This window comes from Egretta garzetta, unplaced genomic scaffold (genome assembly GCF_000687185.1).
Source record: "Egretta garzetta isolate BGI_Z169 unplaced genomic scaffold, ASM68718v1 scaffold754, whole genome shotgun sequence".
NCBI lineage: Eukaryota > Metazoa > Chordata > Aves > Pelecaniformes > Ardeidae > Egretta > Egretta garzetta.
In genome coordinates, this window is record NW_009259587.1 from 511,825 (window position 1) to 537,287 (window position 25,463).

The window sequence follows — 25,463 nt, forward strand, 5'->3', positions numbered from 1 at the left end:
TACATCTGTCTAGCAATTTGCATGTGCTGAGATTTCTCAATTCTGTAATTCAAATACTGCAACGAGAACTGCGTGCATCTTTTGAGCAGTTGTAGGTTAAGCTGCAGAGTAGTTTAGTACGATTAATTTTCCTGATGCTTGAATACGTGCGTCTTTTGACAGAAAATTGAGATGCCCATTGTTAATCAATTGAGGCTAATGCTGAGGACGTAGGCTTTGTCTGAGGAGGGTGTCAGAAATGAGGTTTTCAGAGTGCTATTCCTTTCACCAGTCCCGTGCGAAACCGTTGGCATGCTGGTCACACGTTAATGCTCTTGTTGTTCTGTATTTTCACAGCCCAATTATGGAAGCTTTTGGCAATGCGAAGACTGTTTACAACAACAACTCAAGTCGCTTTGGGAAGTTTATTCAGCTGAACATCTGTCAGAAAGGAAACATTCAGGGAGGAAGAATTATAGATTGTATCCTCGTTTGGTGATTTTACCCCTGTTTGCGGGCAGCCCCCATGTACCTCCTCTGTGGAGGGCTGAGAGAGAAGTGGCTCGCCCTTCTCTTTCCTTTCTCCCCATCCTGAAACGTAAACAATTGACTTGAGCTGATCTAGGTGGGAAAGGGAAGCAGTAACACCGTATTCTGTGTGTATTTGTGCATGCACGTGTGCATTTGTGGCAGGGTGGGATGCGTATACTCTCGGAGGACGAGGATTTTGTATTGCTACCGCTCGTGCGGCTCGTGTGTGTTCCTACGTAGTGAGCTAAACCAGCCTGAGTTCTTGGGGATAACTTCAGTTGTCAGCTATTTCCCTCATTTATTATATCTAAAGCTAAGCTGCTTAGTTTCTGGAAAAATACTTGAAAGAGCAGAGCTGCTGAATTTCTGCAGCATGAGCATGGATGGGTCAAATTCTTGGATTTGTTCTGCATTTGGCAAAATTGGACTATGAGCCAGCTCTACCAAAGCGCCAGAGGTGTGGGGATGAGGAATATACCAAGGCAATCCTACCTAGTGTTTTGAACGTAAGCTGCTTTTGCAGTGGGATAAATTTCATTCTTAAAGCTGTTCCCAAGCTTTAGGGAAAAGTAAAGGAAAGCAGACGCCATTTAAAACCCAGAACATAACAAGTCCAGTTTTGATGGGACGGAGGAAAAGAAGGTGTGGGAACACATCAGTATTAGAACTGCTGCAATATTATCCTTGTTGCCACTTTATTCATCTTGTTATGGCAGTAGGCATGTTGGAAGAAAAGACCATGATGCTCTTCTGGTTGTCTCAAATGAAAGGATTAAGGAAGATTATAAATAGCTTGTGCATTAATTGCTGCTTTTTACTTTATTCCTTGACTGAAGTTTTTCTGCCTGGCTGTAGATTTATTGGAAAAAGTAAGTTGATGTTTGCTTTTGCTCAGTTAATTCTGTTTGATTTAATATTTTCTTTGAAATTGTGGATAAAAAAAATTATTCTTAAAAATTAATGCTTAAATGGAAACTATTTTTTACTTTGACAGAATCGTGTAGTAAGACAAAACCCCGGGGAAAGAAATTATCATATATTCTATGCTCTGCTGGCAGGGATAGAAGAGAGAGAGAAAGGTGAGTGGCAAGGCACAAGTCACACAACTGTAGTGGCTCTCTGCTAGCAGTCAGCCATGGTGACAGCGGTGGAGAATTTAACTGCAGAAACCCACTAACCCAAGCAGAGAAATAGGTTATTTATTCAGCCGGGATTCAAAGAATGTGAATTTGAGCTCAGCTTGATAAAGTAACCTGCTTAGTTGAAGAATGTCACCAAGCGGCTGCTAATTTTTCTCCCAGCTTCTGCTGTGGCCCTGGGAAGATTACTTGGGGACAAACATACTTCATTCTGTTCAAGCTAAATAATTTTGCTGGTGCTAAATAACTCCATAGCAACAAAGAGAAATAATTCTGGTTCCTCTAATCCTCTCTCATAAAGAATAAATCCACTGAACAAAAGAAATGACATTTGTATATGGGCAAAACTGCCTATAGCTGTCTCAGCATCTCCCTTTGGGCCTGCTGTCTTTGCATGCTAAAAAGTAGAGTTAACTCCATTGTGCAGCTAAATAAAGTAAAAAAACAGCAAAATAGAACTCTATACCTGATTTTATTACAAAACTTTGTTTCGTGCATCATCATAATTTCTAAGCAAATTAATTGTAAACCGTTTAACTCTGACAGTAATTTCTGGAGTGGTTTTGTTTTGGGATTGTTTTTTTTTCAGTCGTCCTCTTTTCTGTCCTCATTAGATGCTTTTTACTTATCTGTACCGGAGAACTACCACTACCTGAATCAGTCTGGATGTATAGCGGATAAGACAATCAGTGACAAAGATTCTTTCAAGGAAGTCGTGGTGAGTTGTTTCCCTAGTTCTTTATGCTTTAAAAATGCTGGAGGTGGAGGCACCTGGGGCTCATTGACAGAGCAGGGGGCAAAGCCTTCTTGTGCTTACCTGCACACGCTGCCATTCTGGCTCTACGTGCAGCTCTCTCAGAAGAACTAAGCTTACAGGGACTTACATTTTCTCATTAACACTTCACTGTCGTTTTGAGCATGTCTTTACCTTCCTTTCCACTGCTTGATTTTTACTCTGTCATTTCCAAGTGTGCTATCATTTAGTGAAATCATTAAGTTTTTAAATGAAAAGAATATCAGTTAGGAAGACAGTAAGGCATTTCGATGCCTTTGCCCTTCCCTACATTGTTTTATGTCACAGGTATGTCTGCTTCCACTGTTTTTCCATCCTAAAGCTCTGCCCAGATCATGTAGCACCTTACTGGGTCAAGTCTGCAGTGCAGCACATGGGGAGCAAAGTGCCTGGGCTTCTGTGACTCCTTCCCAGTTGTAGCTGGGAAATCCAGTTGTATCAAGTAACGTACACAATAGAGTTGAAGAAAATGTAAACATAGATGAAAAAACAGGTCCTGATGGGGTTTTTCTCTGAATGGCTTTATGTTTTAGACCCACACCAATTAGCTACAGCAATTAGTCTCTACTGACTGTTAGGATAATTGCTAATTGATTACCATATCACCAAGGTGATATGTGTTGGATTTTAAAAATCAGTAAAAATAATGGGTTTTATGCCCTTTACCCAAGCTATTTTTGCTTAGCTATGTTAATCTCTTTGCCAAATCGACCAATTGATGTGTAGTGGATGCAGCAGTTATTTTTACTGTACAGCGACTTCATCGAGTATGGTGGGGGCGGCGAGGTGTTGGAAAAGTTGGTGACTTACCTACATTATAGACACGTGGCTTAAGCTGATTAACGTGACATTTAATTTGTGCTAATCATCCCAGGGTAGGCAGGGCATGAAACCAGCTGGGCAGGTGATGCTTGCGTGCTGCCCGCAGCGTGGGCAGGCGTGGAGCGGGGGCTGAGGCTGCCAGGCTGCCTTCCCAGAGCGGGAGGCGGGCAGAAGCCCCGCAGTTCACCCTCGCCTGTCTTTTCCTATTATAGTCATCCCCTTTGCCTATTTTTATTGCGGTTTAAGTCCCGGAAATGTTACTTAACTGAAACTTCTGTGGGAGACAGGGAGGAACTGCATGGAGACGAACTGACAGCGCTGCCGCCTTTCTTAGAGCTCTGTTGTGAAAGGTCTTCTATGCAAAATCTCTTTATCTCTTCTCTACTTGTAATTTGGGATGAGTCTGATGATTTATGAAACTGATGATTTATGAACTGATGATTTATGAAAGGTAAAATGTGTTTTGTGTCATCTCTCAGACACCTGCAATGACCATAACATGAAGAGTTCTGACTGTAAGGGTGTAAGACTGTGATCTGGTCTCAGACAGGCCAAATTTGGGAAATTCTGGTGCTTTCTAGAGGCATACAATTATTCACCCCTTTTATGTCAGAGAAAGGTGTATGTTCCTCTTCTTGTTTTAATGGTTTTTTAGATAGAGGTTTGCCATTCTTCTTGTTACATAGTTGAGCCTTGATCATTGCCATAGTGATTATTCATAAATTCAACACATTTTATATAGATCTCTCTTTCTTGTTCAGTTTTGCTGTAAGACGTTAGACCACACTGGTAAGATGCATGTTTGGGCTTCACTCTTTGCCCAGAATATGCTGCAGAAGGCCTCCTCTGAATTCTCCGTGGCTGAGACAACAAATGAGCAAATCTTACATGTTGCAGTGTTTCCTCCCCCACACCTTGTTTTACCTACAAGGCTAATTGGCAAAATTTGGTCAAAACACAGAAGAGGTTATCAGTTACTCATGCAAATTAGTGAAATTGCATCTGATGCACAACTCAGTGGGGCATTTCAGTGTTTATACAGAAGAATTTTAAATCAAATTACAGGATCCTTACAGCATCAGAAGGAGATTTCTTAAAACTGGAGTGACACTTGCATGTTCCAAGTTGGCCCTGTGATGTATTATGGTGTGTTTGATTTGGGATGAAACCAAAGGAATTAACTCCTGCCAGTCCTATCTTGGTCCTGACCTGCCTTTCTAAGGCCTGACAACACAGTTGGCAGGTTTGGCCTTGTCCCCATTTTTGAGTCAGTGTGCATGTTATTGAAGAAGCCCATGTGTCGTTCCAGACTGCAATGGAAGTGATGCAGTTCAGCAAGGAGGAGGTACGAGAAGTTTTGAGGCTGTTGGCTGGCATTTTGCATCTAGGAAACATTGAGTTCATCACTGCTGGTGGGGCACAGGTGTCCTTTAAAACAGGTGAGAAGGCTGTGCTTTCTTGTAGTATGTAAATGTTTCTTGAGGCTGCGAAAGTTACATTCATTGCTGGTATATTTGACCAGAGCAAGGACAAACAGTCAAAGGGTCTTACTGCTTTATAGCATCTTTAAATGTTGATATTGGGTTTGGGTTTTTGTGACAGATAAGGCCAATTAGTTTGCTGCTGGATTCTAGGTCTTAATTAGGGAAGACCTTGGGCACATATTTATTCCATTAATAGTAGAGAAATTCCATTGTAATCTAATTACTCCTTTGAAATATTCTCAAACTGATAAAATGTAAGTGCTCAAGTACATTCCTTAACTGAGATCTCCACTGAAGGTATCTCTTGTTAGAGCTTTCAATACCTCAAGTACAAATCTGAAATTATGTGCTGGTATGTCTTAAGATTGGGTTGGCGAGCATATTAAAAGTTTCTTCGAAGACGGCAATAAAGAGTAGCATTACGTACTGCTTACATACCACACCACAGCAAAATTGAAAATTAAATTATGCATGTAACAAAAAAATGTCATTGGTTTTCTTTATCCTCATCATCCCAAGGGAAGCTGAAACACATTGATGTGGACAAAGAGTGAATTACTGTTTGTATCTGGAAAAATATGTTAGTGTAAGCAGTAGATTGTTTGAATCCTTGACGTGTAACATTAAGAAGAAAATAAATATTTGTGACTTACTTGTGATGAATCTGCTAAATTCCTTCAGTTGTGCATATTTATGATACTGTGCCTTTTCCTGAGCAGCAAAAACATATCCTAGAGTTTCTAGTTGTGATTCTATCTCCAATCCCCATCATTTTAGAAACATCTTAAGTGGTGGTAATAATAGTAATAATAATTAGTTTCATAGCCTTATACATTTAAGGACATATTTGTATTTATCCCTTTCTTTTGCCAGCTCTGGGTAGATCTGCTGAACTACTGGGGTTGGACTCCACACAGCTAACGGAAGCGTTGACACAGAGGTCAATGATACTCAGGGGAGAAGAAATCCTAACACCTCTTAGTATACAACAGGTAAAGGCGTCTCAGTTTTGATGTGGTTTTAGGGTCTGCTAAATATATGGCTCAGACTTCAATTCCAGTGAAATCATTGGTTGCTCAGGAACAGAAGATTAAATCATACATCAGAGTTGCCATCAAAAACACTGCATAGTTTTCTGAGAAGGGTATAATTCGACTTTTAGAAATTTCTGTATATCCCATCCAGGGCTTGTAGCTTGGCTCTTGTTATTTGATTAAGCCCGATTGATTACCATTTTTTCCAAATTCTAGTCATGTAGACTGGCATTTTTCATTATGGACATTTGTGTCAGGTGGGTGTTTTTGAAAAGTTTGAGCAAAAATAATTTTATTATTTACAAGAAAGGGACTAGAAAAAGATATACATAACATTATGCTTACCTCTAGAAAGGGTGTAAATTAAGGTGTTATTTCCTATGCTTCTCTTTTCTTCCTCCACACCTGAAGTTTATACTAATTCCCTAATTTTTGAATGCTTCGGTTTTGAGATGTAATTTTAAAGCCACATAGGTGTACAGCTGTTGTATCTTACACTGTTAAAGCTTAAATTGGGACTCTCTGTTAATAAAATTGTTGTCAAGGCACATAGGAATACAAATCTGCTTGCATTATGCCTTGCTCTGTGTGGTTGGACTCAATGATCTTAAAGGTCTTTTCTGACCAAATGATTCTGTGATCCTATGCTTTGCAAGGGATGCTGACCAGCAAAGTCTGGTAAGTTCTCAGTTACAGGGGTGATGGATGCATTGTCTGTTCCTTCTTTAATGCAGGCAATAGACAGCAGAGATTCTATGGCTATGGCACTTTATTCTCAGTGTTTTGCTTGGGTCATTAAGAAAATCAACAGTAGAATCAGAAGCAAGGAAGACTTCAAGTCCATTGGAATTTTGGACATATTTGGATTTGAAAACTTTGAGGTAGGTTTCAAAAGTTTGTTCAGATGGATTGTCTGATATTTATGCTTAATCTTTCTACATATCTTTGTCGTCTTCACTGGAACTTGATTATTAAACATGTTACGACTTAAACCAGTTCCTTGTTTGCAAAGTAAAGTACTTGGAGTGTATGTATTTTTGAAAATTTCATGTCTCTCTAGGTAAATCGTTTTGAGCAGTTCAATATTAACTATGCAAATGAAAAGCTTCAGGAGTATTTCAACAAGCACATCTTTTCCTTGGAGCAACTGGAATACAGCAGGTAAGAGATACAGATGAAATTTGAAAGAACTTTGAAAATATCAGTGTTCACTTGAAATCTGGGTTCACAGCTACCTTTGCTTCCTTTAAAAATCTCCCAGTCTGGGGCTGTGCACTTTTTAAAAGCAAGCTGATTTTGCTGTGTTTTGCACAGCAAATACATCAGCTCCTCCTAGTTCGATATTTAAAATCTTTTCTTTGTAGTTGTCAATAAAAAGGCCGTCCTTATTTTCCTTAGGGAAGGACTAGTTTGGGAGGACATTGACTGGACAGACAATGGAGAGTGCTTGGATCTTATTGAAAAGGTAATAAAGAATTTGATATCAGTACCTATTTCTATTTTTTATTCTGAGTTTTTTTTAAACCACTTGCTAACACAAAGAACAAGTGAGGAGAATGGTGGCTCTTGCATATTTAAATAGTGATCTTTTAATAAAATAATTTTCATGCATGGACATATTCTACATTATATTGTAAGCTCAGTCTTTCCTTGTAGTAATTTTTAGTGGTGTACGATTATATACAAAAGGAATATTTGGAGATGATTAAAAAGAATAGGAAGGGGAGGGCAGAAAGAATGACAGTGTCTTGATTCCATAATAGGTTTTCCTGGGATGCGAGTACTCTTCATTTATTGCCTGCCAATTTTTGCTTCACCTCTGGTTTTGTTTGTACTCTGATTTGTACTAAGGAAAGATGCAAAAGAGCATGAAGTTTCTGCAGAGTTTTTGGTAGGAATGTTAGTGGTGATGGGCAGGTGAGGTTTCATTTGAGCCCCTGGAAATGATAACTCTGGCTGGATGACAAAGCCAAAGTCATGTATGTGTTTCATCCGTGTTCCCTTCTGCCAGCAGTATAGGCGGGCTGTGTGAGTTTATCTTTGTAGCGGGGTGTGTGGCTGCATGAGCTTAGACAACCACAACCTGATGGCAGCGGGCAGGGGATGCAGCTGCCAGGACGTGGCTGCAGTCAGGACGATGTGGTTTGCCAGGAGCTGCTCTGGGCCGATGGGAAGTGGCTTATTAAAGTGCACACCTGGAGAACCGTGGGTTTTTTGAGAGGCCGAAGCTTGCTGGACACATTACTTAACTACAGGGTAGCTTGCTTTGTTTACAACCTCTTCTAGTATGAAAAGTAGGGAACATCAAAGGAAATTATAGAGAGGCATGTGCAAAGCAAAGGGAGGTTGTGTTTCGTGCGGTGCGTGGTTAAACTGTGTGTCTTTTGCTGTGCCCATGGGCACTCTGGGTGCTAAAAGTTCTCATTGGTTCAACATGTAAGTAGATAATTTTATGGAAGGAAAATTTTTGAAACACTGTTTACACAAACTCCTCAGACTTAAGGGATCTTTGGAGGTCTTGGAGGCTGGGGATATATTCTGGGGTAATCTAGTTGTGTGCACCTAAAACCTCCCTTCATCAGGAGAACTGTTGCTTCTCCCAGTAGCTTCTTTTTCTTTATTTTGCCTGTGTGTCATATGCTGTATGTTTCCAAAGGAGTCTTGCCAGAAAAAAAGGATTGCAGTCCTCTATGAGAGCAGGTTTTTAGTCATGTATGGGTGGGTTTGCACCTCTCTGCACACCGTAACTTCAAGAACTTTGTTATTTTTCCAAACTGGGGAAAAGGTCTGTGTCTATCTGTGCACTAATTCATCTTCTGCCTGTTCTTGCTGTTCTAGAAACTGGGCCTGCTGGCACTCATCAATGAAGAGAGCCATTTTCCTCAAGCTACTGACTCCACCTTGCTGGAGAAGTTGAATACCCAGCATGCTGTATGTGATGTTTTGCTCATGTATTCTGGTCAAATTATGGAGGGTCTCTTTGCTTCTGTAGAAATTCATGTGGAAATACGTGGGCACATAGTTGTAGAGGCTGTTTTGGATGTGATTCTACTTCCATTGCAATCCCTATCATTTGCTGTGAAGACTGAGTTGGTTACCTGGAAGAACATAGCCTTGTTACTGTCCAGTTAAAGATTTCCATACTGGTGAATCAGCCAAGTTCTGCTCTTAGTTAGAGCTCTGACAACCTGCAGTAACTCAGACTACTTAGATCTTCAGTTTCCCTTGATTTAATGAAGTATTCACCTTGATGCCATTGACCAAAAGGTTGCTGCTTCCTCTGTCCAGATTAGTGTTTGTGATCCTAGAATTATTTTCAAGAATTTCTGCGCTTCCTCTGTCCAGATTAGTGTTACCTTTATTTGTGATCCTAGAATTATTTTCAAGAATTTCTGGGATACAAGCATATGTCCACCAATCTTCATAACTGCCAGTTTAAGACAGAGCCTGCTTTTTCAAATTGCCTTTAATGGTTCTGCCAGATGGGTTCAGGTTTAGTATAATGCCTTTTTAGATACTATTACTGCATTTGAAGCAGCCCAGACTAACAAATCCTATTATCATTATAAGTTGGTTGTTTGCTTTTGGAGCACTAATCTTCCATGGAGTTCACTGGAAGGCAATGGCTAGTTCAGATCTGGGCTGAGAGGATAATGTGATTCTTTATATCATTCTACTCCCTGACACCCCCCCTCCGCCCCCCACCCCAATATTTTTATCTTTTCTTTTCTCTCCAATTAGAACAATCCTTTTTATGTGAAACCAAGAGTTGCCGTTCACAACTTTGGAGTGAAGCACTATGCTGGGGAGGTAATTTTCTTTTCCTTATTTGCTGAAATTATTCCAAACAGAGTTTTCATTAGCTTAATTCTACCCTGAGGCTGCTCAAATTTAACTAAAGCACTCTGTTCCCTCAGTGCTTTTTACGGTACTGCTGTAGAGCAGTGCCTGACTACTTGGCTTGTTGTTTGAATCAGCTCTTGTTTCCTTCTAGGTCCAGTATGATGTCAGGGGCATCTTGGAGAAGAACAGAGATACTTTCAGAGACGATCTCCTGAACTTGTTACGTGAAAGCAGGTACGTTTCCATGATTTTTGTTTAGGACATGACATTAAGGGGTGTCATGTCACCTAATTCTGCCAGGGTTTGAATATGTTAGAAGTTGCATAGCGTCAGACCTTGCAGAGTTGAAAGGAGCATGGAGGAAATACCAGAGGTGCCTGTAAGCAGATCTGACTGTAATCGGCTCTCACTCACGGGTTTTTCCACACTTTACGGTACCTCGTCCCTGTTCAGTCCAGGGTGTTGCTAGAGAGCTTGGTTGCTACTACTCAGTGGTGGGATGCTGAAAGCTGGTTATGTTTTTGAACTGTTTCAGGGTGCCTCATAGGCAGCATGCATGCATGCATGGGGTTTTTTGCTTCATATAGAGCTTGATTTGCTTGTATTTCTGGCATTCCCTAATGTGGGTGAAAGCTCAGTGTCAGTGACCAACCACAGTGCAAATTGCCATATAGTAATTGCTTAAAAGGGAGAGTTTCTATAAAGATTTATGATACTGAAAGTCTGAGTTTGGATTTCTTTGGTACCTGCATGCCTGCTGTCATTCTACTGTGTAAGGTCTTGGGTTCCTTACGGTGGTACCCTGTGAGCTGAAGTGGTACCACGTCCCTTTCTATAGGCGTATGGTTGAGACTCCAGTACACACAGAGGGGTGACGGGAGACGAGGGAGCTGAGCCCGGGTGTCACTGTGTTGGCTGCTGCTCTCACCCATCCCATCCAGTCATCCTGCCTTGCTGTGGGAGTTGCTTGTTTGTTAATCCCTTAAGCCCTTCTGTGCAGGGGAAGCTGTTGATAAGCGTTTCCTTCTCTGCGTTGTTTGTTCTGGTTTCATGACGTAGCTGACATAACAGCTGTCAATTGAAGTATGTACGGAGGTAAAAGTAGTAAATGAGTTAAAACTGCTGGGCCTGGTTTTGCTCTTGCACCAACATCTGTTTGGAGTGACTCCATTTAAGTTAAAAGGTCTGCATTTCTGTAAAAGTGGTAAGAGGAGGATACCAGACTGATAGTGTAGAAAGCAGTATACACAGCTGGTATCTGCAAGTGAAGATCATGTGAGTGGTTATTTTGTGTTATGGCCCCAAACAAACTGGAAATCTTGTTTTTTAGTCTTTACTCAGGTACAGTTCCCATTAACAGTCAGTTGGAGTTTTGGTTGAGTGAGTGGATTAAATGCAGTAAGGACTCTAGGACTTCATACTTCATTTCCCTAATGATATGTTGCGAGTGGAGAAGAAAGAACCTCCATGTTTGGGTTTGCATTTTTTTTTGTTCCCTTGCATAAATTCTGCAAGGGAAAATCTACTGCTTATGAAAGATTATGGAGAATATCAATAAACATTTTTTGGACGGAGGAAGCTGCTTTCTAAGGGACAGTGTTCTCTTTGCATTCTATAGTAGTAAACCTTGTAGTCTGTTAAGATATACTTTAGAGATTTTCCTTTTTCCTTCCCATTTCAGTCTTGATTTCATCTATGATCTATTTGAACATGTTTCAAGTCGCAACAATCAAGACACTCTTAAATGTGGAAGCAAGCACCGAAAACCCACTGTCAGTCTCCAGTTCAAGGTTGGTTAACGTGTTGTCTCTGCTCTGTAGCTAATCAGCGATAGATAAACCCTGTGTTCAGTGAAGAACAGTTGTAGATTAAAATAAGTAAAACTTCAGCATACAAACATTGCTGTCTCTCTTCTATGAAACTGTACTAACTAATCAATTGGTCATGCTAGCTAGCTTCAAGCAGGAACTAACCTTCACATCACACCATCCACACATAACTCCTATTGCATTCCGTTTGCTTACTTGTTATTATTGTGAAGCTCATCTATGAAGTTGGTCTCTCTGGTCTTGGTTTTCATTTCTAATCTAAAATCAACCACGAAATGGCAAAAAGCCTTACAGCAGTGCTGTATGCTAAGAAAAAGTAAATACTGAATACATACCTCATTAAGGTGTTGTCTTGCTTTTTAACTTAAAGTTTGGAAAGCATTTTTATTAGACCTTTTTATGAGGCTTTATAGCCCTGCCATCAAAAATGGCACCAAATTGAAATCTAGCACAAAGTCTATCTGCAAATTATTTAGAAGAGAAAGATTGGCACAAAACCTTCTCTAAATTGCGTGAGTACAAGTCTGGATTAGTTGTCTTTCGTTTTGTTTGACTTAATATACATTTGCACTGTTAATTCACTTCTATAACAAAGGGAGCAGACTTGAACCCCTTGAGGGCAGATTTTATCCTAATAGACTATTGCTAACTGTTGCACAGAACAGCAAGGAATAAATGCTGGGGCACACACAGTCTCTTTTATTAAGAAACACTAATGTTATAATCCCTGGACAGCTTGCTCCGTGCTGCCATCGCTTGTCTCAGACAAGACCCACTTCTTGTGATGAGGTGGTATTATTTGCTAGCTGTCTGGGATAGCAGAAGGTCCTCTTTCAACTTTAGCCTTTGTTCCTATGCAAAGTAGACCTTTAAGATGTTACTGTATAAAAATTAACCATATTTTTGCACCTGCTTTGCAAGGTAGAACACAATGTAGAGTTCCTTCTCTTCTCCGTCAGGGCCCCAGGCTAACATAAAGCATGATAAAACATGAAATCAGAATATTGTTGCCTCTTACCTAAAGCTGCAGTAACTGACCATTAACCAGCTAGGCTGCTTTACAAGAGGTTGACCTTCACATCATCCTGTTCCCGAAGAATTTAGGTTGGGTGTTTTTCCATGTTTTAAAGCTTTCCAGGGATTAGTCCGTCTCATTTCAACTGAAGATAAGAACTTTGCCTTCACAGTTCTATTCTCATGATAGGTTTGTTAACTCTTCTTTTCATTTGACAGCCTGCCTAATGTGGGCCTGGGGGTGCAGGCAGAATAGCTGAGGCTGTTTACCATCTGCTTCAGCCTATTGCTTAAAGCAGGGCAAACTTCAGATTAGCTCGTCACCTGACAGTGACTTAGAGGCGTTCAGCACCGTGCAGAATCTGGCTGTCTGTACCATGGACGGATGTGAAAGCAGATTAAATAATTTTTGTTTAGACTGACCAACTTTTGCAACCTGTGTAAGTAGTAGCCTGTGCTGCTAAAAAGTCTGAGAATTAGCTTGGTTGTCTGTAGATGTTGTAATGTTCACACAGGTTTAATATGGAAGAAGCCTTTACTTTGTGAAGCTGTAAATATTTGTCTTTACACAAAAATACTTGTCTTTGTATCTGGCTGTTTAATGTTTGCTGCTCCCAACTCCTGGTCTGTAGGCTGGCAAAGGCAAACGAACCAAGAACTATCATTTATGTTCCCAGTCACTTCACCATTTGCTCCCTTTGCTCTGTCCCAGCTCCTGTGCTCAGCCACAACTCTGCCTGTTGCCTTTTTATAGCTTCATGTTTAATCATCAAGAAAGCCCTTGGTTTGCAGATTAAAGCAAGAATTTGTTGTAACAGACTGCCATTGGCAGTTTTGCTCCAAAACATATGGTAGGACACACAGTGTTGCTGCTTTAAAAAGGGAATCTTCTGTCTCCTTGGCAGCCTGCTCTGTATTCTCTCCACTGCCTGGCACCCAGTGCCACCTTTGAGGGGTGAAACATTATCATTGCTAGCTTTCTGGGCTTTGCTCCTGTACAGTCATTTGTACCTCTGGAAAGTAAATGCAAGACTTCAGTTTAAAATGGTTTATCATACCTAATGATAGAGAATGAGGCAAGTTGGCATAAGATAGGGAATGACGGATCAGGGGGGGTTTTTGTGATTTTTATCTCCAGGCTGAGGTTCAGACAACTGATAGTCTAATGTGTATTGGGTCATTCAGAGTTCTAAAACTAGGAAAAAAACCCCATGTTTTCTTCTATTTTTTTAACTGAAGCTTATAATCTCTCTTTTTACTGTTAAATGCAATTAGCTATCACATGAAATAACTGTGAAACTGTCTTCTTAATGCTGTTAGCATTGTCTTTCAGTAAGATGTGTTTTCTTTACCACCCTATCCTTTACTCAATTTTTGTTAGTTTTGGAAGGGGAGTGTTTTAAAACCTAGTATTGATAAAGCAATGGCTACTATATTCTAAACTAACTCTTTTTTCATAAAATTTTATCATTTTTTCTACCCTCTTGTTGATGTGCGTTTATTATCAGTGTCTTTTTAGTAATAAAGTTTGAGACCGCACAGGAGAGGGGAAATCCTTGTACATAAAATGCTGCTGATGGCAGGGAAAATGGAAAATGAGTAGTGGGTATGGGGAGGTTGAAATGAAAAGAGGAGATCTAGTTTGTGGTTACTTCAGTTTTACCTCTGACCCTTTTCCTTCCTTATGAATTCTAGCAATTTGGGAATGTGGATCCTACGTCCTAAGCAGTCATTGAAAAGACCCCTAAGCCAGCAGCCTTCCTGTTTGGTGTTTCCTTATGAACAGTTTCCTTCATCTCATTCTGTATATCTTGTTTATGTCTTGTTCCCTGTAAAATGGTTATGATAGTTTCGATCAAAAGGGCTGGTGGAAGAAACAAATATCCGTGTATTGATTCTGTATGTTCATCGTATAGCAAGAGCTTACATAGTATGGTAATTTCCAGGGTGAACCACTAGGTGTTGCAGTTAGATGTTGTCTGCAATGCTAAGCTGCAAGAGCTTTTGCCGGGGTATTTCACTTGTACAAAAAATCAGCTTGTGAAGTGCTGTCTTCTTTCTACCTGTATTTTAGGAATCGCTCCATTCTTTAATGGCGACACTGAGTTCTTCAAATCCTTTCTTTGTTCGGTGCATCAAACCCAACGTGCAGAAGGTAAGATTTAAAATCGTGCCCATCTTTTCTCTGTCTCTCAGGCCTAATCTTTCGCTGCCCGTTTGGTTATTTACCGCCATGTGAAGCAGAGGGTAGCGTTCTTCACTGACTTTCTAAAAGGCTCTGCAAGGTGAAGGCACTGGGAAAGGCTTTTGATTTTTTTTTTGCAGGCAAGCCCTGTCTTTGGGCAGCTTTTTAATAGTCATTGCTCACAACTGATAAATGGCTGGCTCTAAGGATGGTTGTAAAAGGAAGGCAGAAGGCTGCGCTGCATGTTTGACAACGCTGTGAAAGCCTTTTTAGGAAGAAAATGTCAAAACTATGAAGTTTGTTTTAAATCATGATAGGAAGTGAATGGTGGTGCATATAGCAAGAACTGGTGTGAATGACCAACTCTCTGTCATCAGACTCTTTAGTTTTTCAATTTATGTACAATACTAGGTGTCTTCATGCTGGCTGTTCTGTTACAGACTTATGTTTTTACAACAGACTTGGTAACTAAGGCTTACTGTTTCAGTTTGTCTTTTGAGTCACTGATAATGAAAGGCAATGTCAACACTTATTTAGGTATGTTGCAAGTCCCTGTAGAAACTAAGAGGTAATGGTATAGTAATTGCTGAAGTTAATATTGTTAGCCTGGTCCTGATGTTCTGGGATTTTGCACATCTGTTTCTGGCTTTATAGGCTATTGTTCAGTATGGTCTGCTTAGGTCAAAAATGTAAGAGGGAGGGGTGCTAACAAATCTGGTTTATGGTTTTCACATTGCAACTGAGAAATAGGTGACTTTGCTCTAAATCCAGTTTTACACGGTACATTTCGCTGGGATGTCTGATTACTCAGGATACTAAATCATCAAACAAAGCAGATTGCATCGGAGGTTTTTGTATTATCTGGGAACATCCTCAACTTCACACGTTTTCAGTTGCTAACTTCTTAACTCTGCTTTTGCACTACTGCTCATGGTGTGTCAAATACCATGCAGACTGCAGGAACTTGGCAAGAGGGAGCAGCCAGGAAGCGAGTAAGACCCGCTTTCTGCGTCCTGAAGTGTGTGGTGCTCTGAGGTGCGCAGCCCCCAGGTAGCCAAACCCCACATGGGTGACAGCACCTTGGCTGGCAGCTGGGGTCAGTGAGCGTACGTGTGTAGCAAAGCCCCTGATCACTGAGGGAGGGCAGTTTTGAAAAGCTTTTTTTCTTCCTTGCTCCGGTTTCTGCCTGGAAGCCCCATGACCCTTATAAAGCCCGCCTGCTGCCACTGGGGTATAAGAATTTCAATAACTCACACGTTTTCCTTATTTGTCCTTTTGCATCTGAGTAAGGCTCTTCTCCACAGTACCAAAGTCATGAGGATTTGCCATGGTTGATGCAAGAACCAGGTGCTTGTTGCATTTCCATAGCAAGGAAACCACTGAGTTCCCACTCCCATGTTCCTTGTTGCTCTACCAGTCTTTTCCCACTAGAATGCTCCATCCCTAACAAATTTGGCATGTGCTACTGTATCTGCACATATATTTTACTATCATTAAAACAAAGTTCTCACAGAATTAGCAGCTGTGCAAGCAGAAGAAGCTTGAGACAGCCCTGATCAGTCTCAGGAAACCATGTGTAATTGCAGGAGTGTATGGAGGAACAGGTTGGGAAATTCCTGTAGACAATCCCTTTCCAAGTATGTATAAAATGTGACTGAAATCTTACACAAAAATGTTCATCCTTCTTGTTTTTCATTTGCTTTAATTTGATTGCAAATTTAACTTGATTCAACGGCTTTACCAAATAAGAAATCCTGTTTGAAGAACAAGAGTAGAGAGAAGGTCATGCAGTTTACCTGTTGTAGCTGATTCAGTAGAGACCTGATGGAAAATGAGAAGGAAAGCCATACGTAATACTTGTCAATGGCATTCTTCGCTCAGGGAAGTGTTCTCAAAATGCGTTTTTGGGATTCACTGGTTTAAGTTTTGTCTGCTGTGCGCTGCCCTTTGTTCCCCCATGTCTCACAGACACGGTGGTTTTTAGTGCCAGTCTTGTGACATGGTTGGTGTTGCTCCTTCTGCATTGGTGCAGGTACAGAAGCAGGCACATGAACGGCATGTGGCTCCTCTGTAGCTCAGCTGGATTCTGTGGATGCACATCACGTTAAACATTTCATACTTTATCCTGTCATACAACTTGTTGCTTCTTTTCAGTTAGACAAAGGAGAATGAGGTAGGTCAGTTTGCATAGCTCTGAACCAGTACTGCTCAGAGGCACGTTAGATGTGCATGGACTACCAGGGATTACCACATATGTGACTCACTGTGCAGGATTGGTTAGAAACATAACTGCTTGAAACGTTCAGATGAGCTGCTGAAACGGAGAAACTGGGATTGAAAGAAAGGAAAAATCTTCACTAAGCATTTTCTTCTGTGTCTTCTGTCCACGGTTTTTACTCTGCAGTGATCATAGTGTCGTCTAGGTTGGAAAAGACCTTTAAGATCATCAAGTCCAACCATTAACCTAACCCTGCCATCCCACCACTAAACCATGTCCCTAAGCACCTCATCCACCTGTCCTTTAAATACCTCCGGGGATGGGGACTCGACCCCTTCCCTGGGCAGCCCATTCCAATGCTTGACAGTGGTGATGGTGGTCTGGACGGATAAAATATCACTCTTCAGAAAGTCCTTAAACACTGCTTGCCAAATAACAAATGATGTGAAAGAAGGGGGTGTTTTAATTGCTTTTTTGAAACATGCAGCATTAAAGGAAGGCTGGACAGAGATACTTGGTAAGGAGGGAGCAGAAGTTATCAGGAGCAAAGGCTCTCAAGCTACTCGTTGCTCTCTGGGCTGGGTACAAATAGGTGACACACCTTCGGTGAGCATCCTCTATAGCTCTGGAGGGGAGGAGGTGGTGGTGCTCGAGAGCTGTTTTACTCTGGAATTATGTTTGAATTATGTAGGTGAATCAGGTTGAGCAGATGGAAGGCAAATTCAAGCCTTTGAAAAGCAGAACGTGCAGCAGACATACTTCCTCTGCTCTTCTAGACATTAAAGTGTATTCATGTTGGATATGAGATGTGATAATTTACAGTAATTATTTGATTTTTTTAATTGATCAAAAGTTTAGTTTTTAAATATGTTACAGTGGCAAGCAAAACCAACTCAGCATATGCAGTAAACTGCTGAATATTTACATATGAAAGCAGGATCTCCACTCATTAGAGCAATTTCCTAAAGGGAGCGCAGAGAGTACACGACCTTTTGTCACAAGACATTTCAGCGAGCAGGCCTCAGACAGAAGAACAGAGGACCCATTAATCTTTGGGAGACCCTTGAACAATCAGTGTATCTGTTTTCACAGTTTCCAGTCTGTTCTGAACTAGCCGTCACTTTTCCACTTGGTATTTTTAATGAGTATTCTCTGCTAATGAAGGATCTTTCTCCTCAGCTCCCCTTGTCTTCAGTGCAGCTTGCAGAACTATGTATCATTTCATCCTTTGGAATTTGGACACATCTTCCACTGTTTCTTGGTCTCATGTTTCTTTTCCTGCCTCCTGTTCTATTCGATAATGATTCCTCCCTGCAACCTTGCCTTTTCTGGTCTCCATCTATCCTTTTTTGTGCACCTTAAATTAAAAAAAAAACCAAAACAAAACCAAAAAACACCACCAGCACAAAAAAAACCCAAACAAAAAAACCCCAACAAAGACTTGTCTTTTTAAAACAAGCTACAACCATTGCTACAGCCATCAGCTGAATGTTTCTTCCAGCTTTCTGCTATTAATAAAGTTGCTAAGCCTTGGTGCCACTCAGGAGACAGTTTAGGGTAAATTTAAGATCTGAACTTCCTATGCAAGCTCTTTCAGAGGGAGAAATTTTCCCGTTGGCCAGAAGGAGCCGGCCTCAAGCAGGCTGGCACAAGTGCTTTCTCATGTTCCCTTCTCCATTTAGGATTTTCCTTCAGAAAATAGATTGGCATAATCATAGCGAGTGGCATAATATTGGCATAATCATTGCAAGTGGCCTCCACCTCCAAGTGTCTGCGTGGCCTGATTTGTGCTGGTCTCTTAAAATCTTGATTATTACAGCTTGCTTCTGTAATTCCCTGTTCTTGAGACTTCAACAGGTTCAGGCATGGCTGTTCCCGCCTGCACCTCCATTTGGTTACAGATCTAAGTCCAGTGTGGTCCTGACGGGCAAAATCCTGGCTTCGTTAAGAGTTGGCATGAAATATGTGATGTAGGCAAGAATTTCACTGTTGGATTTTTTGGTTTGGTTTTGGGTTTTTTGGTTTTTTTTTTTTGGGGGGGGGGAGGGTTTAGGAAACCTGTGTTGGTGTGTGTCACCTGAACAGGATTGCAGGGTCTCTACTCACCTCCCTGTCTGCTCGTCTGTTGTCTGTCTCATTCCTCTGTTGCAGTGATGGTCTTGCCACTGGCAAGATAAAAAGCTGCCTTCCCTGATGCTTCTAAGCTCTGAAGGGGCAATTCTGTTTCTCTGCAGGTTTTTTTATATTAATTTTTTTTAATCTTAAAATTTAATTAGGTACGGTAAAGAAATGAGACAAAATTAAACCTGTATTTTAAACCTACTGCAGGGTAGGGGTTACAGGGAGCAACAGAAAAAGTGAAACTAGTAATAACTTTGCAATTCAAAGGAAGACTGGTAGAGAAAGGTCTTTAATAAATTCTGTGAGGCTTACGGCTGCTTAGGAGTCCTATCATGCTGCATATTCATTCTGGGAAAATTACTATCAAGGCAGTAAGCTTGCTAACATCGCTTCTGGGGACGGAGCCATTTAAAGGGATCAAGGTACGGCTGTTGGCACTTGCAGTGTCCCTTGAGGCACAGGTCATTAATAGCCATGAGACACCCTGGAACAGCAAGCAGTATGTCCCCTAATACGAAATAAGATGCAAACCTATTTTGCTTGGCGTCTCAATTAAACCCGTGCTCTTAAAATCGCTCTGAATCATTACAAAGGTGAGTACGTCATGATACCAACCTAAGCACCAGTTAGAAGTAGAGCTCAGGAAGGCGGTACGCAGGAACAGCGAGAGAACAGCTTGGCCCCATCTGCAAGGTTGATCGTGTGCAGGGTGTGGAGCGGGTACAAGTTCAGTGAATGCAGTATATGAACTGGTTGTCAAGCTGGAATTGCGGTATTTTCATATTCAGCCTTGACTGTATGAATTTACTGAGTTTGCCTCATAGAGAGATTTTTTGCAGAAATATGGGTAAGGACAGTGCAAGTCCAGTGTTGCTGCATTGAGAACAGCACTGACATAAAACCTGGAAAGATGCAGGGTGGGAGACTGAGCTTCAAGGATATTTTACTATACCTTCAGCACCAGGTTGCTAAGCATCTGGATAAAACTTTACTTTTAAAAGTCTTAAAAAATCATCCTTAATAAAGTGGTCCAGCTTCAAACTTCTATGCACATCCTACTGCAGTTGTATCCACAACTTCTACTGTATACTTTGCGTTGTACACCAACCTCAGTCACTCAGCGGACTCTGGGTTTCCTTCCTATGGAGTAGATGCCTTTGTGGGTTTTTAAAGATGCTGAGCCCGGCAGTTAAAAGCTAGAAAGTCTTAGGCCCTGAACGGAGAAGTCTCTATGGTTTCCTCATTTACTTCCAGCGCCCTGGGGTAGCTGTTCTGTAGAGAAGCTGCAGTGTTTTCTGGTGCTGGGACCTAGCAGATCACAGGGTGAATTTGACTGGCTATCCATAAGAAAAAGGGAATAGAAAGCCTGATCATCACATTAATAGCTACTCTGTCATGCTTTGAAAGTAAAGGGAATAGATTATACGGCCCAGGTACAGCTGCTGGGCGTGTGCCGTACTATCTGTAGAGTGTTAAGGTCTAGTCGTATTAATTTACAGCTGTATAAGCAGCTCACGTATTAGAGATCCTTACTGCCTATTTAAAAAATCTCTCTCTTTAATCTCAGTTGTTCTCAACAAATAATTATTTTAAGAAGGCTTTCTGGCTGCCAATTACTGCTGTCATTGCTTCTGGAGGAAGCGGGGCCACGGGCTCTCAGCACAGATGGAGCTTGCTGGGGCAGCCTGGGTCAGGCTCAGGGAGCTGCTGTTCAGGCTCATCCTTTGGGAGGAGAGCAGCCGTTTCCCAAAAACACAGCGTGTTGGCCTGGTCTCGCAGGCCAACAAGTGCACGGGGCCAAATACAAACTATTTATCCTTATCCCTTTAACTAGCTCATAAGGCTTTATTGTTTGTAATCAGGAAGGCGCAGTCGTGAGGTGTGGCATTGTGCCCAGCCGACGCCGCTTAATTCAGCTACCTGGATCTTGTCGCCTTGGGTTTTGCAGAATTACATAGCTTCAAATCAAGACTTGTGGAGTATGTCCCAGCTGCATCATTTTCTGGCACATCACTTGAGTAATTAGGTCAAGCGCTAGAAAACTCTTAGGTAAAAAAGTGATAAGGAGAGGGGGTGTGAGGAAAGCCATCGCTCCTGCTTGCAAAGTGCCGGCAGTGATGTTACGTGTGGATCCGAGTCCCTGGCCGAAAGAACAGGACGATTCCTGCAAGGAGTTCTCATGCTGCACAGGCAGTGCCTGTCTTTTCTGTCGCCTCCGAAAGATCACTCCCATCACTTCTGCGGTGCAGCGCGTCACTTGTGCTGCCCAGGAGCCACTGGGTTGTCCCTTTGTCACCATCTCAAAGCCTTGCTGCTTGCTGGGGCTGAAGTAGGTCATTCCTCTCTCCAGGCGATCACCCAGACAGGCATGTCCTTCTTCCTCATCAAGGTTTGTTGTTTACTAAACAGGGCTGACTAGGCATCCCTTTGCTAAGTGTATTAAGAGTTTGTCTTTCCGTGACCGTGGTGTAAGGAGTTGAAAATTGAGGTGTTGAAGGCTGGGGATGGAGAGCTGAGATGGGGTGCTGCCGGGGAGGGAGCAGACGCTGTGCTGTCAAGATTGCATTCAACTCCAGGCAGTGCAGGCGAGCAGATTTTTGCATGTTTTGCGGCACGTACGTGCTCGGTTGCCAAGTTCCCCGGAAAGACAGTTTGGTAGGAGTCGGTCCGCAAGTGGTGGGAGTTGGTTTTGGGTCTCAGATAGTAACCGTGGCGGTGCGCTCTTGTGAGCGGGGCGGGGGGGGCACGTGGGGAGCAAAGGCTGCTTCAGGAGGGACTTGGGAGGAGGTGGCCCGCACAGCAAAGTACCAGAACAGTTCTGGGGAAAAATAAAACGCCTAGGGGTGGGGTATTTTTAAAGTGCAACACTTGCTGTGTAGTTCAGTGTAATATTTAGAAGCGAGAAGAATTCTGACTACTGCAGCAACTGATCTGCCAGCAGCAGAGGGTCTTACCGCCTCCGGCTGACCTCAGGCACTGCAATAATTCTGCATTTCCTGCCACCTGATGGATTTTTTTGTGGTTTATGAATTCCTTCATATGTGGTTGTGTGACATGGATGGGCATTTGTGGAACTGCAACTACTGATCCCAAGTCTGAAGTACTTGCTTTTTATAAATACCAAGCAAAGAACTTGGCTTTTCTTCCTTCTTGTGCACTCCACCAAGTATTTGAATTGCAAGCATTGTTATGCAAATGTATGCATGGAAAAATTGTGTACTTCATCAAGCTTTGGAAGTTTTCTTTTTCAACGACAAAAAAAAAAAAAAAAATCCCCCCACATCTCTGGTTGGCAATTTGCATTCAAATCCTGTTTGCTGTGTTCTCATGGTAACTACTCCAAGGGAATATGCACAGTCCATGATAAATAGCCATCCTTAGAGCTCCAGAAGCATCGCTGGGCGACAGAGTATTGTGCTCTAGCAAAAACTTTCATGTTCGTAACTCCTTTGCTAAACTGTGTCTTAGGGCATTTTGTGCGTTTTATCTCTTAAGGCTTAGGAATTTGTTGGCTGTGAAATATATTTACATTCTTGATACCTATAACGTGAGATTAGCCCTCGTGTCCTGTTAGTCAAGAATATCTACAGCGATTGCTGTAGAGCCAGCCCTCCCTAGGCTTGACTTCCTTTGAGTAGCAGCAGGGATGAATTAAGCAAGTACAGCCAAAGATATCACATGAAAGACTTGAAATACCAGTGAGCTGAAGAAAGCCCTCTTCTGTGTGTGTCTGTCTGTGTGCATAGCTGCAACTGCTAAAGATTCAGTTTTTCACAATGGGCGAACGCTGAAGGGTGAAAAAGCCTTAAAAGGTAAGGGGTTTAATTCATGCGGGTTTTTTTAATAATTTTGATCTTGCATACTCGGAGCTGCAGTGGACTTGTAGAAAGAGAAAAGAAAGTGCCTGGAACTTGGCTGAGCAAGCTGTACTGGAGATGTTCCTGGGCTTGTATTTTCTTTTAAAGAAGGTAAATGCATGCAGAATCAGGTTTATGAAAAAAAATGACTAAATTTACTGGTCTAATCATAATTTTGAACACCAGGAGAGCTTTGCTGCCAAGCGGTCTGCTCTAATAAATCACACTGGGTTTGAAAGTTAAAGGAGTGATTGTTCACAGAGCAGGGAAAAAGTCGGCAGAAGCAGAGCTGTGTGCACAGAGGGGGGAAGCCCCGTGTTGCAGAGATGGGCTGCTTTCTGGAGATCTATTGTTTGGCAATCCCTGGCATAGATTCAGGAAAACCAGCTATATAAAGTTTAGGGCTGTAGTATTCCTGTAATTTATTAAGGCAGAAGGCACGGCTGTAGTTTTGCCTTGATGGCATGATAAGAAAGCAACACTGGGGGCAAGAGAGTTGAGGGGTGGGGGGAGTCCAGTGAGATACCTGCAGCACCCAGAGGTCTGAGTTAATTTTGTAGTTTTACTGGAGAAACTTGATGGGGCACATTTGAGACAGTAATTCTTTCGCCATAGAAATTCAGGAAATGGGATATGCCTGAAAAAAAGTAAATTGCAGTAGTAAAGGATATTGTAACAGAAGTATATTTTTACTTTGTGGGCTGTGGCAGCCCCCCCCCTTCCATCCCTGATTAAATAACCCCCCCCCGTAACTTAACACAGCAGGTAAAATAGCTCTGTTCTTCACCGCTGATTGCCTTTGCTTCTGGGATCTGCATTTGCTCCTTGCTTTCCCACTTGAAGAGCTTGCCTCTGCAAACATTAGAATTCAGCCACAGGGTAGAAAATTAGGATAAAATTGTTTGAGGGAACCTGTTATGAAGGGAATGGGTATGATCCTGCATCATTGAAGTCTATGGGAGTTTTATTCTGGTCTCAAGAAGAGCAACCCTAGATTTGCCTTGCAAATGTAGATGGAGCAGATACGATCTGATAAAGTGCCTATGGGACTGGGAAAGGGGGTTCTCATAACTTGTAGTTGTTCTTCTCTCACTGATGTTATGATGTGTCCTTTTAAACCCCAGGTGGTAACAGTGGTGGTCAGTCAAAACGTAGGTATTTTTGTTTTGTGGAACATCGATCCTATGTATTCAGCACTTCTTTTGCTAAAACTGCTTAGTTTCACAGAAGGTAAGATTTGGGTTGTTTCTCATTTGTTGGCTTATTAAAAAAAAAGTATTTGCAAGCTGTAACATAAACAGAAGCATCACGATGATTGTTTTCCAATACAGCTAGATTACTGATGGGAATTATCTGAAAGTTATAGTACTGTCCCAGCTATTCACACAACTTTGTCGGAGCTGCCCTCAGAACGTAAAATCCATGTCAAGAGTGGAAAGTAATGTTGTGTAAGAGTAGGCTTGGGTCAGCTGCTAAACTTTTTTCTCTTTAGCTGTATCTGTCTGTTTATGTGTGTGTGTGTATATGTGTGTGTGGCTTTTCTTAATTTAGTCGCAGGATGTGGCAAAGAAGCCGAAACTTCACGGGGGGAAAACCTTACTGTGATGAATTTGTGAGGACTAAGTGCACTTTAGAACACTGCAGTCACCTCGTAACATGAAACGCTTGCTGAAAGCTTATCAAAGCATCTTATCTTTGTTGTCTAACTTATACTCAGAATTTACTGTTTCTGGTAAGTTTAGGCAGTTTATAAGCCTAAGAAGCGAGGCAGGTCCATTCCTAACACTGTCATTAGAGTTACAGAAGTGAGGTTGTGGTTCCCGTTGTATGAAGTGGAACGTCGTAACTGCAAAGCCTGTGTTTGGGGACATCAGCTGAGTCGCAGCTGTGTGACGGCAGTCAGCCTCAACTACAGGAAGTTTTTGGCTGAGGCATGGCGAGGTTTGAGGTTGCTGCTGTTGGCTTGTCTACTCCATGTTCCTGATGTGCGTTCCCCGTTCAGGCAACAGGGAGCTGGGCAGCCGGTGCCACTCTCGGGAGCTTTGCTGGGGAGGGGGTAGCAGCACAACTCCTCAGGCTCTGTGGAAAGTATGAGTTTTGTTGTTCAGTCCCAAAAAGGTGTACACCCTGTTCAGGTCTGTGAAGTTGCTGGTGAGCCAAGAAGCCCGTTGCACTTTGTAAACCCTTCAGGACGCTGGGAAGTTTTTTTGTTTTGGCTGCCACCTTGGGTAGTCACAGACACCTGTGAGCATCACGCAACGTGCTGTGTAGGAAAGGCAAGTGTTGTTGCCAAACTCGTAGTGCTGTATTTCCACAATTTACATGATGAGATCTATCGTGTCATTTTTTGAAACTTACTCTCTGTAGATCTAGAAATCTTAAACATTAAGGATGTGGTAAGTGGGGGCTCGTGGGGGCCTCAAAACTTTTAGTAGTAAAGCAGACGGGTTGAGAGAAGACGTCCACTTCCAGAGTGCCAGATAAATGCCAAGTCCTCTGCAATACTGGCTTTCTGGAATGAATGGCTGCCCCAGATTCAGCATGAAAAGGACGAGGATGTCCAGCTGCAGCTTGCCAGCCCCACCATTTGTGCCTATTTAGCCAAAAAGAAAGA

At 42.0% G+C, this 25,463-nt stretch overlaps 1 protein-coding gene across 1 annotated transcript in view; it reads left to right on the forward strand.

Annotated features, from left to right (window-relative positions):
• MYO10 (myosin X) overlaps positions 1-25,463 on the forward strand; it is a 96,617-nt gene that overhangs the window by 25,293 nt on the left and 45,861 nt on the right. The window contains 14 exon segments of the mRNA XM_035893426.1: positions 337-461; positions 1,366-1,379; positions 1,505-1,589; positions 2,264-2,367; positions 4,574-4,703; positions 5,622-5,740; positions 6,517-6,663; positions 6,843-6,943; positions 7,181-7,247; positions 8,621-8,713; positions 9,524-9,592; positions 9,777-9,859; positions 11,307-11,415; positions 14,543-14,623. Coding sequence (XP_035749319.1) covers positions 337-461; positions 1,366-1,379; positions 1,505-1,589; positions 2,264-2,367; positions 4,574-4,703; positions 5,622-5,740; positions 6,517-6,663; positions 6,843-6,943; positions 7,181-7,247; positions 8,621-8,713; positions 9,524-9,592; positions 9,777-9,859; positions 11,307-11,415; positions 14,543-14,623 — 1,327 coding nt within the window.